This window comes from Homarus americanus, unplaced genomic scaffold, assembly GCF_018991925.1.
Source record: "Homarus americanus isolate GMGI-L3 unplaced genomic scaffold, GMGI_Hamer_2.0 scaffold45698, whole genome shotgun sequence".
Lineage (NCBI taxonomy): Eukaryota > Metazoa > Arthropoda > Malacostraca > Decapoda > Nephropidae > Homarus > Homarus americanus.
The window spans coordinates 13,246,999-13,267,207 of NW_024735554.1; the positions used below are offsets into that span (position 1 = coordinate 13,246,999).

General features: G+C 36.1%; 1 protein-coding gene across 2 annotated transcripts in view; it reads left to right on the forward strand.

Annotated features, from left to right (window-relative positions):
• The window catches only part of LOC121871536 (cadherin-23-like), a gene marked incomplete at its 3' end in the record, with an annotated part of 255,663 nt that overhangs the window by 178,724 nt on the left and 56,730 nt on the right, over positions 1-20,209 (forward strand). For both annotated transcript variants that reach the window (XM_042373970.1, XM_042373971.1), the window contains 2 exon segments: positions 11,753-11,925; positions 14,323-14,436. In XM_042373970.1, coding sequence (XP_042229904.1) covers positions 11,753-11,925; positions 14,323-14,436 — 287 coding nt within the window.

Here is a 20,209-nt window from a genome sequence, read left to right on the forward strand (position 1 = left end):
TGTTTATATTCAAAATGATAACCAAATAATAAGAATTCCAGCAATGTAAATTATATTCTGGCCGGGTAATTTGTATGAATTTTCTGAGCTAAAACAGGCAGTCAGGCAGGGTGGCGGGTGGGGCAAATCTAAAAATAGCGTCTCGAGCCGGACACTCACCGCGTATATGATGAAAAAATCCGCGTTAAGTGAAAGTTCAGCTCTGGCGAGGCACCGCGTATATGATAAAACGCGCTAAGTGAAACTGTTAGGCGGGGTATATATATATATATATATATATATATATATATATATATATATATATATATATATATATATATATATATATATATATATATATATATATATATATATATATATATATATATATATATATATATATATATATATATATATATATATATATATATATATATATATATATATATATATATATATATATATATATACACACACACACACACACACAGTTGTGGTACCCCACTTAACGCGTCAATAGAACCCAGAGGGTCCCGTGTTAAGTGAAACTCAAGTAAGTGAACAACAGAACATATGGGATTAATTCCAATAGAAACCAGCCCGACCCCCAAACTCCACTTTTGAAGACACATAACTATGTTGTAGTAAAAATAACATCTTAATTTTATGATGGTACATGCACACAATTAATACTTTAGAGAAATACAGTCGCAAGTAAATGTCCATTCAAATAATGGACTCAACTCCCTCCCTCTCACACTACACTGCCGGCTCTTCCCTCTCTGAGAAATTTTGGGGAAAACCACTAAATTTTAATAAATAATACCTCAAACTAAAGTTAGATAATACATTGACATTGCTGGATTCCTTGTAAGACCAGGAATATTTTGAATATAAATGTCATATATTTTGCACAAAAGATAACATACTTACTCAGATTAAAAATTTTATCTAAAATTTGTATGTCTAATGCAAAATATATGATGTTTATATTCAAATGATTATCAAATTATAAGAATTCCAGCAATGTAAATTATATTCTGACCGGGTAATTTGTACGAATTTTATGAGCTAAAACAAATATCTTCAGTTAATAAAAAAAAAAAAATATTCTTCACGGGGTAACAGATGGTCGGTCGGTCCCTCCTCCCCACCCCCCACCAACCGCCCCAAGGAGATGTGGGAAAACCAGAATACTTAACTTTTTTGTAAAAAATAATCTCAAACTAAAGTTAGGATAATATAATTGACATTGCTGGATTCCTTGTAAGACTCAGGAATATTTTGAATATAATGTCATATTTGCACAAAAGATAACATATTTACTCAATAGTAAACATTTTATCTAAAATTTGTATGTCTAATGCAAAATATATGATGTTTATATTCAAAATGATAAACCAAATAATAAGAATTCCAGCAATGTAAATTATATTCTGCCGGGTAATTTGTATGAATTTTCTGAGCAAAACAGGCAGTCAAGGGGTAGGCGGTGGGCAAATCTAAAAAATAGTGTCTCGAGTCAGACACTCAACAAGATATGATGAAATCTCAAGTATGAAAGTTAGTTCTGATACAACGCTATGATAAAAGCAGCTATGAAACCGCTAGGGTAATACTGTGTATATATATATATATATATATATATATATATATATATATATATATATATATATATATATATATATATATATATATATATAATATATATATATATATATATATATATATTATATATATATATATATATATATATATATATATATATATATATATATATATATATATATATATATATATATATATATATATATATATATATATACACATATCAAGTTGTACCCGCTAAGGCGTTTCACTTAACGATTTTCATATACGTGCCTCGCCAGAACCCAACATTCACTTAACGTGGTTCATCTACCTCATATACGCTGGAAGGGCGAGCACGATGTTAGGAGTCATCAAAACAAGGCCGCCATCCACAGCGCGCCTGAAGTGATAGTGATAATTATAGTGAGATATGACTATATGGAATTTTGAAGTGGCCCACTTTCACCGTAAGTGATGGGTGATGCATTGACACCGTGCAGGTAGGCCAATATCTGCTTCTGCCTGAACCCTCATATGCAGCCATCTTTTCTACTGATGTAGTGCAAAACCTAATATTATTGATATTTTCAATTATTAGCAGTATTATCATAAAGTTAAGATAATATTTTACTACAACATAGTTGTGTCACAAAAGTGGGAGTTTGGGGTTGGGTCGTCTTCTATTGAATTAATCCCATATGTTCTGTTGTTCACTTAACGCTGCAACCCTGTGGGTTCAATTGATCGCAAGTAGCCGGGTACAACTGTATATATATATATATATATATATATATATATATATATATATATATATATATATATATATATATATATATATATACTGTATTATATATTATATATATATATATATATACCGTATTATATATTATATATATATATATACAGTTAACCCTCACTTTACGCGGTTAATGTAACCCGGAGGGTCCCGCGTAAAGTGAGAAACGCGTAAAGTGAATAACATAACATATGGGATTAATTGAAATGGAGTCCGGGCCGATCCCCAAACTCCACTTTTTGACGACACACAACTATGTTGTAGTAAAAATATTATGTTAACTTTATGATGGTATGCACACACAATTAATAATTAAGAGAAATATCAATAATATTAGGTTTTTAACACTTACATTAGTAGAAAAAATGGCTGGGCACACGGGGATGGGCGGTTGGTTCCGAGGCAGAGGGCAGATTATTGGCCCTCACCTGTGTCACTTGTATCAATTGTATCACTATCCACCACAGAGGCTTGCAGGGCCTCTTTGTCAAACTCCCCAAAGTCCATATAAGTCCATATCCTCACCATAATTATCACTATCACTGACTTGGGCCAGCTGTGGTGGGTGGCGGGTGAAGAACTGGTAATGTTTTGATGACTGGGCGACCTTGTGCGCACCATGTTCGCGCAGCTTACACAACATGGCGGATGGCGGGAGGTTTGGATCCAAAAATGGCGCGGCTCGGCAGCCGCTCTCCACGTAATGGGGTACACGCACCACGGAATGCGAGCATCCTGGGTTCCGGCAGGGCACCGCGTAAACGTGGAAACGCGGAATGCGGGACCGCGTAAAGTGAGGGTTAACTGTATATATATATATATATATATATATATATATATATATATATATATGCAAGTAAATCACTGTTGGTGCTAAAGGATCTAGGTATATGCTGATAACCACAAGGACCTGGTCTCACCCTCCTCTGTATATATATACACCTTTGATTTTGTATTACTCTCTAGTCTGTACCTCACCCTGAAGATGTGAATTACAATCTAAAGCGCTGGGAACTTCGTTTTCTTCTTTTCCTTGTAGGTTATCAGCATATATATATATATATATATATATATATATATATATATATATATATATATATATATATATATATATATATATATATATATATATATATATATATATATATATATATATATATATATACACCTAGACCCCGACTTACGACTACGTGGACTTACGACCGTCGGGACTTACGACCGCCTCAGATATAGATAAATTTTTTTTTTTTTTTTTTAAATGACACACGCATTTTCTATACCGAAACGTTTCCAGTTAATGTAGTCTCCATGTATAATTAGAAAATTATGGGGGCCCCATGCATTCAGCTGACTACATTAAAGGTTAAGTGCTCAGTCACACTGTATCCATTCCTTATTATTTATTACTTTCACTGTACTGTATCCATTCATCATTATTCATTACTTTTACTGTACTGTATTTCATTGTAGATTTTTTATTAAAAAAAAAAATAATAATAATTTTTCTATGTCGACTTACGACCTGGATTTGGGTCCCTAACCCCGTCGTAAGTCGGGGTCTAGGTGTATATATATATATATATATATATATATATATATATATATATATATATATATATATATATATATATATATATATATATATATATATATATATATATATATATATATATATATATATATATAAAAGTAGGAAATGTTGATATCAGAGTCAGTAAAATCAGTTTTAAATGGATTTAAAAAAAAACAAAATCTCTATATGATGCAGGCGTCAATAGAGCTGTGTTACTTTTATCCTTTTCACCATTGATCGGTCACGTCTCTGTTACGCACTGTTGGCAAGTGTTCTTGTGTATTGTATATACAGTGATCCCTCGGTTAACGAACGCCTCGGTTAACGAAATTTCGGTTTATGAAAAAAAATTGGTTAACGAATTCCTTACGAATTTTTCCCAACATGTTTTCGCCTGCTCACCAGCTGTAGTATTAGTTCGCCAATACAGTACTGTAATCGGTTTTAGGGCTTAAATTCGTTACCATCAAGAAGGTTGTACTATTCAATAATTTTCCAAGTCTTATACTAAAATTTTTAGTCATTTTCGCAATTATTTAACATAATTGAAGTACAGGGAACTAGTTTTTAGCGCACCAAACAGCAACTTGACTCACCCAGAATGGCGTCAGTTTGTGTCTGCTCAGTGGAGGAAGCATCTTGCTTGAGACTCTCTTGAACATAAACTATTTTTACGTTTTTACAGTACAATTATTGGTCATTCTGAAGTTTATTTTACATATTGACAATATATAATGCAGTGCAGTGTTGATTTAAAGAAAATAATCTTGAATTACACCAAGTGAACTAAAATTTTATGGGTGAAATGGCGGCATGAAGCATGGGGTGACTTCTCTTCCACCCCAATTCCTTCTCCTCCACCCCCATTCTAATTCTCATCCTCATCATCATCATCATCATCAACCAGGAGCCTTCTACATGCACACTTCAAAGTTAGTGTACTTTACTGCATTTATTTTTAGTTTGTATGTAATTTTTGCTGAGCTGGAACCAATTACCCAAAATTCCATTGAAACTATGGTTTCGGTTAGCGAACAGATTCAGATTTGCCCCCGAGGGGGCTAGTTTATTGGGCACCCCCTTACATCCTGTGCAAGGTGAAGCGCAGAAGCGTTTACAGCGCCCAACAGGGAAGTATGAAAAGTTCATACTTGCCTTTGGCGGTTAGCGAACGACCTTCAGGAACGAATTGTGTTCATTAACCGAGGGACCACTGTATTGTACCCCAGCAGATCCTATCATCTTTAACCTAGAATAGGCAGACACTTCACTCAGCTGACTGTAATACATAACTAATCATGTCTTAACACTTGTGATGAAGGTTGGGTGGGAGATTATTGGGTCATGTTACTAACCTGACCTGATGCAACTTTAGGTCACCCAGTGTTGGGTGGGGGATTAGTGGGTCTTATGACCTGAAGATGTCTTGAATGACTTTTTTACATATGAGGTATATCCATAGCACTGTACTGCATTGTATATGAAGGGTACAGGTATTAATAAGCACAGATGATTACAGTATCATATCTTTACTAATTAATGAAAAACAATTAAACAATATTGTATCATGAATGAGTCAGTACAGTAGACAAACAGTGAGGCGACCCTTTGGGGGAGAGGGGTGGCCTGGTCACTTTTAACCCCCATGGACCCTTCTCCCTCTTCCTCCCTAGCTCACAGTGCATGCTATGATCTTTACTGTATTTGTGTTAAAGAAATGAATTTGATACCATAATGATCCTCTATGACATGTTTCCAATATGATACCCTTAAATGACAAGCTGAATTAGAAGATAAAAATAAGTATTTTACTGTATGTGAAGGTTACTGGTAGAAGAATTTATTTGAAATACTCTAACATTCGATATCATAATATCCTGACCAGTTTTCCCTGTGATAAAGTCCCAATTTTGAGCAGCATATTACTGTACATTACAGGGTACTTATTTTGAACTAAATGTACTATGCTAAAAGACTAAAATTGTTATCTCTTGTGCAAATTATGAGTTGTTTATATTCAAATTAATCGATATCTTGCAAAGACTCCACAAATGCAAGGCATATTCTCTTATGTCAAGTCTCTGACATTTTATAAGAGAAATTTTAAGCCTAAAAAAAAAAAAATCATCCCATAAATCATTACCCTCTGCTCCCCCACTGCTGGCTGGGAGGAGGGAGGGAAGTGGGGTGTCAACAGCCAGGAGGGGAGATTAGTACATACTCAAGGATTATGAAAGGCAGAGAGAGTAATTTACTTTGCTTATAAAATGCCACTGACTTGACTTAGGAAAATATAACTTGCATTGCTAGAATTCTTCAAAGATAGTGATTAATTTGAGTACAGTAAGTTCTCGCTTAACGTTGGGGTTACGTTCCTGAAAACGCGACTTTATACGAAACAATGTTAAGCGGATCAATTTTCTCCATAAGAAATAGATAAAATACAGGAGTTATGTTCCTGAGCCTCCCTTTGCCTCATGAAATACATTGCATATACAGCTACTCCCCGACTTACGACCTACTCGACTTACGTCCACCCGCACTTACGACCTGCCTCAGTTGTACCAAAATTTGGTCAAATTACGTATTTTCGAGTCCCAAAGTCTGTACACAGACAAAATTTTCATCTGTAATTCACTTTAAACTGGCTGGCAAGCTTAAAAGTGAGTGTTTTGTGGTGCTGAGAAGAAAAAGAGATCCCCCCCATTTTCGATTTTCTATGTGTTATTTAAGCATTTTGATTTATGACCATTTCGACTTATGACCCTGGATGTCAGTCCCTAACCCCATCGTAAGTCGGGGAGCAGCTGTACAGTAGAACGTCGATATAACAAGAGATAGGTTCCAAGAGGAGTCGCTTTAAACCGAATTCACACTAAATCGAAGTGTTGTTTCAATGGAATAATTTAGTTTGGTACTTGAGAGAAACACAAAATACGAAAAAGACTGAGAGTCTATCCAGATGCGCCTCAGCCCATCTCCTAGAATAAACAAAACATTGTTTATTGTAGTATTATGTTAAAACAAACACTCATAAATCAACACAGCTGGGAAAAGGGGGGTTAGGTGATATGTTTGACAGTTGATGCCAAGGTCTAGTGCTTATTCATTTATCTGTCCTTAAGAGTGACTAAGTTTTTCTCTTATAAAATGTCACTGAACTGACATGGGAGAATATAATTAACATTGCTGGAATTCTTATAAGATCATGATTAATTTGAATACTATAAACATGCTCTAGATTGCATTAGACATATAAATTTTAGTTCTAATTTAAGAATTTTAGTACAAATAGCAAAAAATTTTATCTTGTGCAAAATATATGACGTTCATATTCAAATTATTCACTGTCTTGCAAGGATTCCAGCAATACAAATTATATTCTCCTAACTTTAGTCTGTGATATTATATAAGAAAAAACTTTAAGCCTAAAACACCAAACCCTAACTGGGGGGGATGGTGGGAGGGAGGGAGGGAAGTGACAGTGACATGTTGGACAATTAGAGCTGAAGGTCTAGTGAAGTATTTATTTGTTTATTTATGTCCTTTAGCTTGAGTTTATGTTTTTTGCTTATAAAATGTCACAGAAGTGACCGGGGAGAATATAATTTACATTGCTGGAATTCTTATAAGATAGTGATTAATTTGAATATAAACATGTTATAGTTTGCACTAGACAAAAATTTTAGTAATCATTTAGTACATTATTTTGAGTACATGTACAGTACAGCTTTGCCCTTAGGACTGTGTAGCATGCCCAGAGAAATATTAGGCGCAAAATTTTAATTATGATGCGCCAGATTGACTCATGAAATATGAAAGATTCGCTTTAAATTAATACTTTGTCCTTAATTGTGGGTGTCGCTTTAAATCAATAATCTTAAATTGAATTGCTTTAAATCGATGTTCTACTGTACTAAATTCAAAGCTCCTTGTGTGATGCCTCATGCATTACTATGAAGTCACATTGATTGAGATTTATAATAGAAAAACTTAAAACTCCTCTACATGACAGATAAATAAATACCATTAGGTAACCTTGGTTGGCCAGTGGGCTGGTGCCAGCTGTCATAATACATCACCTCCCCCCTGTCATAATACATCATCTACCTGTCATAATATATCACCTTCCTCTCCGAACTTCCGGCAAGACTTAAGGTTGTTTAGGCTTAAAGTTTTTATCTTATAAAATGGTACAGACTAAAGTTAACAGATTATAAATTGCATTGCTGGAATCCTTGCATGACAGCGAATAATAGTACTGTACATGTTTTTTCAACTTATTTTTTGGTAGATTTAGTAACTTTCTTCATTTATTTTTACTCATTTACATGCACACACCATCCTAAATACATATTGTGAAAAAGGTAAATGAAATATTTATCCTAAGGGAGAGAGTAATGCGCTGTAAAAAGTAGTCCGTGGTGACTCAAACGACTTAGTACCGAGTCACCGGGACGTTAAACAATTTTTGGTCTCAAGTTTAGCAACGTATTACCGAAACAACGTTAAGTGGGCCGACGTTAAGCAAGAACTTATTGTATAAACATCCCTTTGTTGCACCAGACATAATAATTTTAATAATTAGCTTAGTACATTTGAGTACAGGTTGTGATAATTTATGTGCTTGCTCAGAAGTTGTGATTGCAGTTTCGAAGCTTTGTGACACCCCTAATGTATAATGTGTCTCCATATGCCCTGGTTTATTCATTGGTCAGTTATCTAAGTGCAAGAGTAGCTCAGTCGAGCCATCATGTATCAATTAATTTTAAAATAGAAATTATAATGTAAAATGTTATAAGACAATGATTTAGTAGTGCTGTTAATGTGTGTGCTGTGTAAGTGTCTTGGCATGTCACCTCACCACCTGATTCCTGAACAAACTCAACAACTTCTTCAAATTCTACAATGTGCTTGGCAAGCTCAAAAAAACACACACACACACACACACACACACACACACACACACACACACACACACACACACACACACACACACACACACACACACACACACACACACACACACACACACACACACACACACACACACACACACACACACACACACACACACACACACACACACACACACACACACACACACACACACACACACACACACACACACACACACACACACACACACACACACACACACACACACACACACACACACACACACACACACACACACACACACACACACACACACACACACACACACACACACACACACACACACACACACACACACACACACACACACACACACACACACACACACACACACACACACACACACACACACACACACACACACACACACACACACACACACACACACACACACACACACACACACACACACACACACACACACACACACACACACACACACACACACACACACACACACACACACACACACACACACACACACACACACACACACACACACACACACACACACACACACACACACACACACACACACACACACACACACACACACACACACACACACACACACACACACACACACACACACACACACACACACACACACACACACACACACACACACACACACACACACACACACACACACACACACACACACACACACACACACACACACACACACACACACACACACACACACACACACACACACACACACACACACACACACACACACACACACACACACACACACACACACACACACACACACACACACACACACACACACACACACACACACACACACACACACACACACACACACACACACACACACACACACACACACACACACACACACACACACACACACACACACACACACACACACACACACACACACACACACACACACACACACACACACACACACACACACACACACACACACACACACACACACACACACACACACACACACACACACACACACACACACACACACACACACACACACACACACACACACACACACACACACACACACACACACACACACACACACACACACACACACACACACACACACACACACACACACACACACACACACACACACACACACACACACACACACACACACACACACACACACACACACACACACACACACACACACACACACACACACACACACACACACACACACACACACACACACACACACACACACACACACACACACACACACACACACACACACACACACACACACACACACACACACACAGAGAGAGAGAGAGAGAGAGGAATTAAGACAACAAGCATCCAGTGAGGGTCTTGATGTGTGATTGCATGGAGGCGAATTAAAAATCAGCTGTTGAGGAGCTTATCGCTTGGCAACACTGGTGCACTTTACTACTCCTTTCCACTCCATCTCTCTAATCACCCACACCTTTCTGCTTTCTCACTCCATATTTTAAAATGTTATGTAATGTAATGTTGAAGGGATACAACCTTGCTCATTTATACTTATACTTATCACAATCTCCCTAAAAATACTTTGTTTCGTGTTTATTCAAGACATCTTCAGATCATAAGGCCCACTAATCCCCCACCCAAGAAAGGGTGACCTGACATTCCATCAGAAGGTCTGTAATATGAGACCACTAATCCCCCACCCTATCTCCACTTTGCATTGAATCAGGTCAGGTCAGGTCCCCCCACCCCACAAAAAAAAAAAATAATAATAAATAGATATACCTGTACTTTAACTTTCATCTTTATTCAAGACATTTTCAGAATTTTTTTTTTTTGGAAAATTCCAGCCTTGGGAGTTATTTTCTGAGCATATTTCAATTCTGGCTATTGGAGATTTCCAGGTTTGAGGGATTCCAGCTAACGGATATTTTACTGTACAGTATAAGCTAAGGAATTGCAGGTGTTTTATTCTCTTGGGGTAACTGAGATGCCATAATTCAGGCACCTGTCTGGTGGCCATCCTGGGATGTGGATTGGTGGTTGTTTGCAGATTATACTGCTCTGATGGGCAGTTCTGAAGAAAAATTACAAATGATAATACTGTATTGAAAGAGTTGGGAAGATTATATGTTAGAGGAAAATTAATAGAAAAAGCGAACAAAACTATAATGATGAGGATGTGTAAAGAAGGGAGCTTCAGGGAAATTAAAGTTAGCCCAAATGAACATAGAATGGAGTGGATACATCAACAAATGGAATGACAAGAAATGAATTTAACCAAACAGTAGTGGAAGGAAAGAAAGTTATTGGTGGACTGAGAAATGTACTGAGAAAGAAAGAAATTAAAAAATCAACCTAGAATGTAAAGAGATAGATCGAAAGTAAAATAAGAGACAGAGTGGATCAGCATCTGCTGAAGTGTTATGAACAAATTGAGAGAATCTGGACTGAATGGTAGGAGGGAGAGATGGGGGGAGGGGAGAATAAAGAAGTGCAGTAGATGGAGGGAAATGATGCAATAGAAGTGAGGAGAAGGACATCCAGGAAGCATTAGTGTATGTGAATAAGCGGTGATCCTGGTGTCAAAAGAATATTTGGGGAAGGATCTGCTGCTAAAGGGTGAAGCTGGCTTGAGTGCAGCAACAGGGGTAAACTAAATTTCTATTTAGGGCCTTTAGGGAAGACAATACCATGACAACAGTAAGAATGAATGAATAAGACTGATGAAGGTAGAATGTTATACAGTAATCCATCCTGTATTATATCTGGAGGAGGTTTTAAAGAGTGAAAAAATAATCTCCGTCATTAAATTTTCATTAATATTTATATATTTGCTAATTGATCTATTAATAATTAAATTATTGCAGGAGGCGACATCAATGACTTTGAACTTACATCAAACACAGAGACAGAACTAAAATTGAAGGACAAACCTAAAGGCCTTGACCGCGAAGTCACAAGCCAGTACTCTCTAACCATCAATGTATATAATCACAAGACGCCTGTAGATGGGACCTCAAAAGAAAACAACACTCTTCATGTAAGGGTCTATTTATGTGAAGGTTTTCATATTCTGCCTCTAATTTGATTGGGGAGGTGTTTGTCTTCTCCTACCTCTCTCCTCATACACACTGAACCCTCACTGAATTATCCTAACATTTTCCAGTGGTAGTCAATTGGTCTTTGATTTTAATCCTCATTGAGGATGAAATATTTTATTGATATCCAGAGTGAACCTGTACCAGTAGTATTACCATATCAATATTGACTTATTAAAACCCAACTTGCATTCAAAATTCCAGACCATAAAAGGAACAAATAACTTTACCTACCTCAACCTGTCTGTGACATGTGATGCAAAGTCTACATGACCTGGGTTGATTTGTAAATTCCATGGTGTGCTAAACAAACCTAGCTTCAGGACATTGTAGGGGTACGCTGGCTTTGTAGCTCTCTTAGTCCAGCACAAAGTAAAAGGAAATTATTAACTACAGTTGTACCCCACTTAACGCGGTCAATTGAACCCAGAGGGTCCCGCATTAAGTGAAAACCGCGTTAAGTGAATAACAGAACATATGGGATTAATTCCAATAGAACCCAGCCCGACCCCCAAACTCCACTTTTTAACGACAAATAACTATGTTGTAGTAAAAATAACATCTTAATTTTATGATGGTACATGCACACAATTAATACTTAAGAGAAATAGAGAAATACAGTCGCCAAGTTAATGTCCATTCAAATAATGGACTCAACTCCCTCCCCCTCTTCTCACACTACACTCACTGGCTCTTCCCTCTGAGAAATTTTTGGGGGAAAACCAGGTATAGTAATAAATAATTCCTCAAACTAAAGTTAGGATAATATAATTGACATTGCTGGATTCCTTGTAAGACCAGGAATATTTTGAATATAAATGTCATATATTTTTCACAAAAGATAACATATTTACTCAGAATAAACTTTACATCAAAAATTTGTATGTCTAATGCAAAATCTATGATGTTTATATTCAAAATGATCAGCAAATTGTAAGAATTCCAGCAATGTAAATTATATTCTGGCCGGATAATTTGTATGAATTTTATGAGCTAAAACAAATATCTTCAGTTAATAAAAAAAAAAAAATATTCTTCGACACTATCTGTCAATCAAAGTACCCCACCTTGCCTTCCCCCCCTCTTCCAACCGCGTGGTCAGTCCCAACCCTCCCCCCACCCCCCACCAATCCTCCCTTCCAGAGTTTATAACATTTAGTATTAAATAATACCTCAGATTAAAGTTAGGATAATATAATTGACATTGCTGGATTCCTTGTAAGACCAGGAATATTTTGAATATAAATGTCATATATTTTGGACAAAAGATAACATAGTTACCTAGAGAACAATTTTTATCTAAAAATTGTATGTTTAATGCAAAATATATGTTGTTTATATTCAAAATGATCACCAAATTATAAGAATTCCAGCAATGTAAATTATATTCTGACCGGGTAATTTGTATGAATTTTATGAGCTAAAACAAATATCTTCAGTTAATAAAAAAAAAAATAATTCTTCACAGGGTAACAGATGGTCGGTCGGTCGGTCCCTCCCTCCCCCCCACCCCCCACCAACCGTCCCAAGGAGATGTGTGGGATAACCACTAAATTTTAATAAATAATACCTCAAACTAAAGTTAGGATAATATAATTGACATTGCTGGATTCCTTGTAAGACCAGGAATATTTTGAATATAAATGTCATATATTTTGGACAAAAGATAACATAGTTACCTAGAGAAATATTTTTATCTAAAAATTGTATGTTTAATGCAAAATATATGTTGTTTATATTCAAAATGATCACCAAATTATAAGAATTCCAGCAATGTAAATTATATTCTGGCTGGGTAATTTGTATGAATTTTATGAGCTAAAACAGGCAGTCAGGCAGTGTGGCGGGTGGGGGGTGGTGCGAATCTAAAAATAGCTCTCGAGCCGGACACTCACCGCGTATATGATGAAAAATGCCGCGTTAAGTGAAAGTTCAGCTTTGGCAAGGCACCGCGTATATGCGAAAACGTGTTAAGTGAAAGCGCGTTAAGCGGGGTAAAATTGTAATAAAATTTTTTACATGTTATATTTTTAATTGATTTAATCAAATACAGTACAACATATTAAGTATTCTCCACAGTATCTAAAGACAAGATAGAAATACAAATGTATTCAAGATAAATTAGAAAACATTGGACTCTATTTTTTATATGATCTATTATCCTTCACTAGGTAGCTAATGTAATGTAACCACTAAACTATTGTTCTAGACCCTGGACACCTGACATTAGAGGCCAGAATATAAATATGAATGTAATATTCATCTAAGTATGTAACTATTATAACAGAATTGTATCTGCAAACTACATAACTTTGTAACAGTTGCCTCTTCTATCACAGGTCACAATAATTGTGTTAGATGTGAATGATAATCCACCAACATTTGATGATGAAGTCACATTTGCCAGTTTCACAGCAAGTGATGGTATGGGCCAAACTATATGCACTATTCAGGTAAGGATTACATTGGTATTTAAAGATTGTCATATTGTGATGTTTAATTTTCATTCCTGTACACTTATTATTATATGAATAGAAAGGTAAGTACAGTACTGTAAAGAATTAAGGGATACTGACTGAAAGGATGTAACATCCATTAGGTAGTAAGCTGATAAGTGATGTGGAAGATCAGTAAAATATTGACTTAGCTGGGTTTGTTCGTCTTAATTTGTTGGTTTTTCTTGGAAGGAATACTTAACCTATTGCTTATATTGTATGAATGGCAAGTAAGATACATGGGGATGAACAAGCTTCCAAATCATGGATGACTAGTTTGTTGTCATCCAAAATGGGAACCAGGATTTACTTGACTAGTTTTTCAGAGTTTGGAACTGGGCCTGCACTTAAAGTATATTTTTATGAGTTTTTGTGTTATCTTGCTTTATGAGTGATGCAGTGGACATTGCAACTGGTGTACAGTCATAAAAATCTTGTAGACTCCAAGGGACCAAGAAAACTTTCATTTGTGCAACTGAGCTATATAAAATCCTAGAAATTTTAATTCCAACTCCCCAAAATTCATGATTTTGGCTTAGCAAGAAATTAATAATAAAAAAAATCTGAATGATAAAAATTCCAGGAACACTACAAATTTCACTTGTTTTCTGGGACTTGCATCACTCAGGTGATGATAAAAACCTTTGTGAATATTTCATAAAACATTATTTTATATTATACTTGATAGTGTCATTATTTATGAGACAAATAGAATGTTAAACTTACAGGAAATCACAAATATCCATTGGACATGTGTTCTTAGACAATGCCAACAAAATAGGGCTGATGTAAATAAGGCAATGTTTCCCCATAGACATAGTACAGGTTAACAACCCTTTATCCGAAATTCCGAAAACCGAAAAGCTCTGAAAACTGAAAGTTTTTTTTTTTTATAGCCCACCCGGGCATAGATCACTGACCCACATCAGGGCCTGGGGGGGGGGGAATGTAATAGTAATAATAATTATAATAATAATAATTATTCATAGTAAATATAATTTTTAATAAAAATACACCAAAATAAAATAATAATGATAACAATAATAATAATAATATTAATAATAACAATAATACTGTAAAATAATAAAATATAATAATAATAAAGAAATACAAGAATGAAAAAAAGATCAAAAGTGAAAAACACGACCTAGACCTATGAATTATTATTACAGTGACCCCTCGTTTAACGAACACCTCGGTTAACGTAATTTCGATTAACGAACTGCCTTCCATAAGGATCTTCAATTCGGTTAACAAAAAAAAATTCGGTTAACGAAGTTCTTACGAACCGACCTCAACATGTTTTCGCTTGCACTGATCGGGCAACCAGCTTTAGTACAGTAAAAGTCCAAAAATCCGGACTGCTTGGGGATTGGGTCGGTCCGGATTTTCGGATTTTCCGGATTCTCAGGCAGTACTTTTAAAATTAAAATTTAAGGAGGAATAAAGAAGAGATGAACAGGTACATTTTGATAGTTTATTCATTAGCAAATATAGCATGCTTCATTTATCAAAACGAGCAGTTTTAATGAAAAAGCTGTGAATTCTAGAATTTTATTCATTGCCTTTTTGATATCATAAATTGTAAACTTTCCAATGTTGTATTTTCCATTAGAACAGTATTGCTCACACCACGTACCAGTTTCTTAATTATTTCAAGTTTGTCACTCAATTTCAACGTGTTGTTCTTTCTCTTCACACAACGAAGTTTATCTACTTTAGGAGCCATTATTATGGGCTTGTACAGTAATCTGTAAATGGAAAGAGTAGGACTTAAAATATTGTTCTATTCATACTGTGCTTGATATAATGCATTCACGGAAATGTAATATTTTTGCTATAATGACGTACGTATTATAGTGGAAAGTGGGATCAAATCGTGACGAAAACAATGACTTTCGCTTTCTTTCGTTCAAAAGATGTTACCGTAATCGCTTTTCGAATGGTTTAGTTAAAAAACTGTTGTACTGTATTACAATAATATTCTATCCTAATTGACTTGAATAAATACTACGATACCATATTTCTGAATATTTTCATTAAAATCCATCAAAATCATTTTCTTTGTCATCGTCTGCAGCACCAAACAGCTTCTCCCAGTCCTCTCCTTGAACAGGGCTAGAGGGTACGTGTTTTTCGAATCGTTTTCAGTTAAAAAACTATTACATCACACGTATATTTTACCTAAACTGCGCCTGAATGAATATATTCTCGGAAATAAATAGTAGTTTTGCTGAAACGTGATGTATTTCAATGTAAAATAGGATAAAATACATGTCGAAAACAAAAGACTTTACCTAAGCTTCCGATGTTCTTGAGATGTTACTCGTTTTTTTAATAGTTTTCGGTTAAAATTCTGTTATATTACAATGATATTCTATTCATACTCTGCTTGATATAATACATTCACGGAAATGTAATATTTTTGCTGAAATGACATACGTATTAAAGTGGAAAGTGGGATAAAATCGTGACGAAAACAATGACTTTCTCTTTCTTTCGTTCAAAAGATGTTACCGTAATCACTTTTCGAATGGTTTAGTTAAAAAACTGTTGTATTACAATAATATTCCCTCCTAATTGACTTGAATAAATACTTGAATGGAAATGTACAATATTTTTGTTGAAACTACCTGCGTTTCAGTGTAAAGTGTTGTAATAATAAATGGTAAACAATTTGCCTTCGGCACTCGTGTTTCAGTTTATAGGAAGTAGAGCGTTTTTACTGAAGGTTTTGTTGTTCGCTTACCCTCAAAAACGTGGGTCGAACTATAAACGAGGAATATCATAAATTAATGATTTCTTGGTCAAAAAATCAGGGTCGACAGATAAACGAGGGGGGGTTTATAGATGAGTATATACGCTATGTTGTCACAGTTTGATTGCTCGTTTTAAAGTGGAGACCACGTGGTCGCTTGTTGTCGCTGTGCAGCTGTGGCGCTCACGCATGCGCACATACACACAAAAGCCCGCTAAAAAAAAAAAAGAAAAAAAAAATAATTAGTTTTCCAAAAGTCCGGATTCTCGGGTAGTCCGGATTTTTGGCATCCGGATTTTTGGACTTTTACTGTATCAGTCCGCCAATACATTAATTGGTTCTAGGGCTTAAATTCCTTACTATTTTAGTAAATATCAAGAAGTTTATACTATTCAATAATTTTAAAAGTTTAATATTAAATTTTTTAGTCATTTTAACAATTATTGAACATAATTGAAGGTAAAGTGACTAGTTTAATGCGCGGCATCCAGCCTCTTAACACAGCAAACAGGAGTTAGTCTCTCTCTGTTTTCACTGGAGGTAACATCTTGCTTGAGACTCTCTTCAACTAAATGCTTTTTTTCTGTGTTTCCAAGCAAATTATTGGTCATTTTGAAATATATTTTACATATTGACAATATATAATGCAGTGCAGTGTTGATTTAAAGAAAATAATCTTGAATTACACCAGAGAGCTAAAATTTTATGGGTGAAATGGCGCCATGGGGTGACTTCTCTTCCACCCAATGCCTTCTCTTCTTCCTTCTCCTCCACCCCCATTCTAAATCCCATCATCATCATCCAGGAGCCTTCTACATACACACCTCAAAGTAAGTGAACTTTTATACCATTTTTGTTGAATTTAGGAAATTTTCGGTGAGTTGGAACCAATTACCCAAAAACCCATTGAAACAATGGTTTCGGTTAACGAACTTTTCGGTTAACGAACGACCTTCTGGAACGGATTGAGTTCGTTAATGGAGGGGTCACTGTATTATAATTTTTATTATATTTTCGCTCCCCAGGTCCAGATGTGGGTCAGTGATCTATGCCCGGGTGAGCTAATACACACATAAAAAAAAAAAAAAAAAGCTAACCATTCTGAAAACCAAAAAATTCCGAAATCCGAAATGCCCCTTGCCCCAAGTATTTCGGATAAGGGATTGTCAACCTGTATTATATTTTGGGAGTGTGTTCTCAGCCACATTAACCCAACTTAAACTCCACTTAACTAAATATGAAAGAGAAAGATTAAACATATCAACACAAAACACCAATGAAATGCATAAATAGATAATTTATTGAACACGGATACATAGGTACTGTCCAAAATAAAGCTGATATTACAAACACCTTGGTGGTTGTATAGTAGTCCAAGATACTTTTCACTCATAGTTAAAGGTCTTTAGAAAGACTAATGCAATAATAATCATAGAAAATTTTTGATGTTCTCCGACTAGTTGCTTCAAAAGCTCAGCTGGTGACGCTGTCACATAAGGTTGTTGTTGACTTATGGCTTGAATTTTTTCTGTTCTTATCACAACAATTACATTTTACATGACAGGCATGACTCATGATAATTTATTTTCCACAATTGTATATTGAAACGACTCAAATGGAAAAGATGTAAATTGGTTCCTTGCATGGTATTCATTCAATTTCCTGTTCCTTATAACGGCGACACCTTCATCTCAGAGGATAAAAAGTTGAATGTTAAGTGAACTATCCTGCTATCCTATAGTCTCAGAAATCTTGGCATGGCCTATCAGAATACATTCATATCTATTTCATACATTTTGCAGTAGCACTTTTCCCTTATCCCAAACAATATGCACTTAAGGATGTAGTAATGTACAGGAATATCTCCATTAGCCAGAATCCCTCAAACCCGGAATTCTCCGATAGCCGGAATTGAAATTTGCTCGGAAACTCATTTCCAAAGCCGGAATTATCCACAAATTTCTGCCTTTGGGAACAAATTTTCCGGGGTTGAAAATCGAGAGAATTCTCTGAAAATGTCTTGAATAATGACAAAAACTAAAGTATTTTGGGGGGACCTGACCTGACTCAATGTCAGGTGGAGGTAAGGTGGGGGATTAGTGGTCTCCTATTACTGACCTGATGGAATGTCAGGTCACCCTTTCTTGAGTGGGGGATTAGTGGGTCTGATGACCTGAAGATGTCTTGAATAAACACAAAACCTAAAGTATTTTTCGGGAGATTGTGATAAATATAAGTATAAATGAGCAAAGTTGTATCCCTTCAGCATTATACTGTAGCATAGACTATGTAGGAAATCTCGCATTGATGATGGAGGTGAGAAGGGAAACACACTTTAGCATTTTCTATAAATATATTATATGTACAATGCAGTGCTAGGGAGTTCTGTGTGGTGAGGAGCTTGTTGAGAGGAGGTCTTGTCTGTTTGAGGTGCATTGCGTAGAATCCCTTTCATGGTGAGGCTGGGGGTATTTATACAAGTCTGCCAGAAGTGAGCGGCGCTGCTGGCCAATCACCGCGCAGTCCGAAAACTAGGCTTGGGCTTGGTCTGCGGGTCAGTGACAAAACGGCGGTTTGCAGTTGTAGGGGAGAATATCCACTACAATACTCCCCCTCCCATCTGAGCGCTGCAGGAAACTTGTTGTCAGCAGGGTTGTATTCCACATGTGAGACATAACGGGTGGGGGTGTGAACCACTCGGCCGCTACAGGTGACGACTCCGTCTAGTGACATGAAATCTGTGGGAGAAGCAAAGGGAGAAGGAGGGTTGTAGATAAGAGAAGGTTGAACAGGCGAGGAATGTGGTGCTTCTCTTGCGGCAGGTGCAAAGTCCTCAGGGGCGCTGGGTGGGGTGTCTATGTTCATAGGGCTGGATGCAGGATCCTCATCAGGGGCAGGGTCCATGTCAGGAGCAGGGTCCATATCAGGAGCAGTAGATTCCTGAGGATAAAAAGAGGGTACCCAGAAATGTTG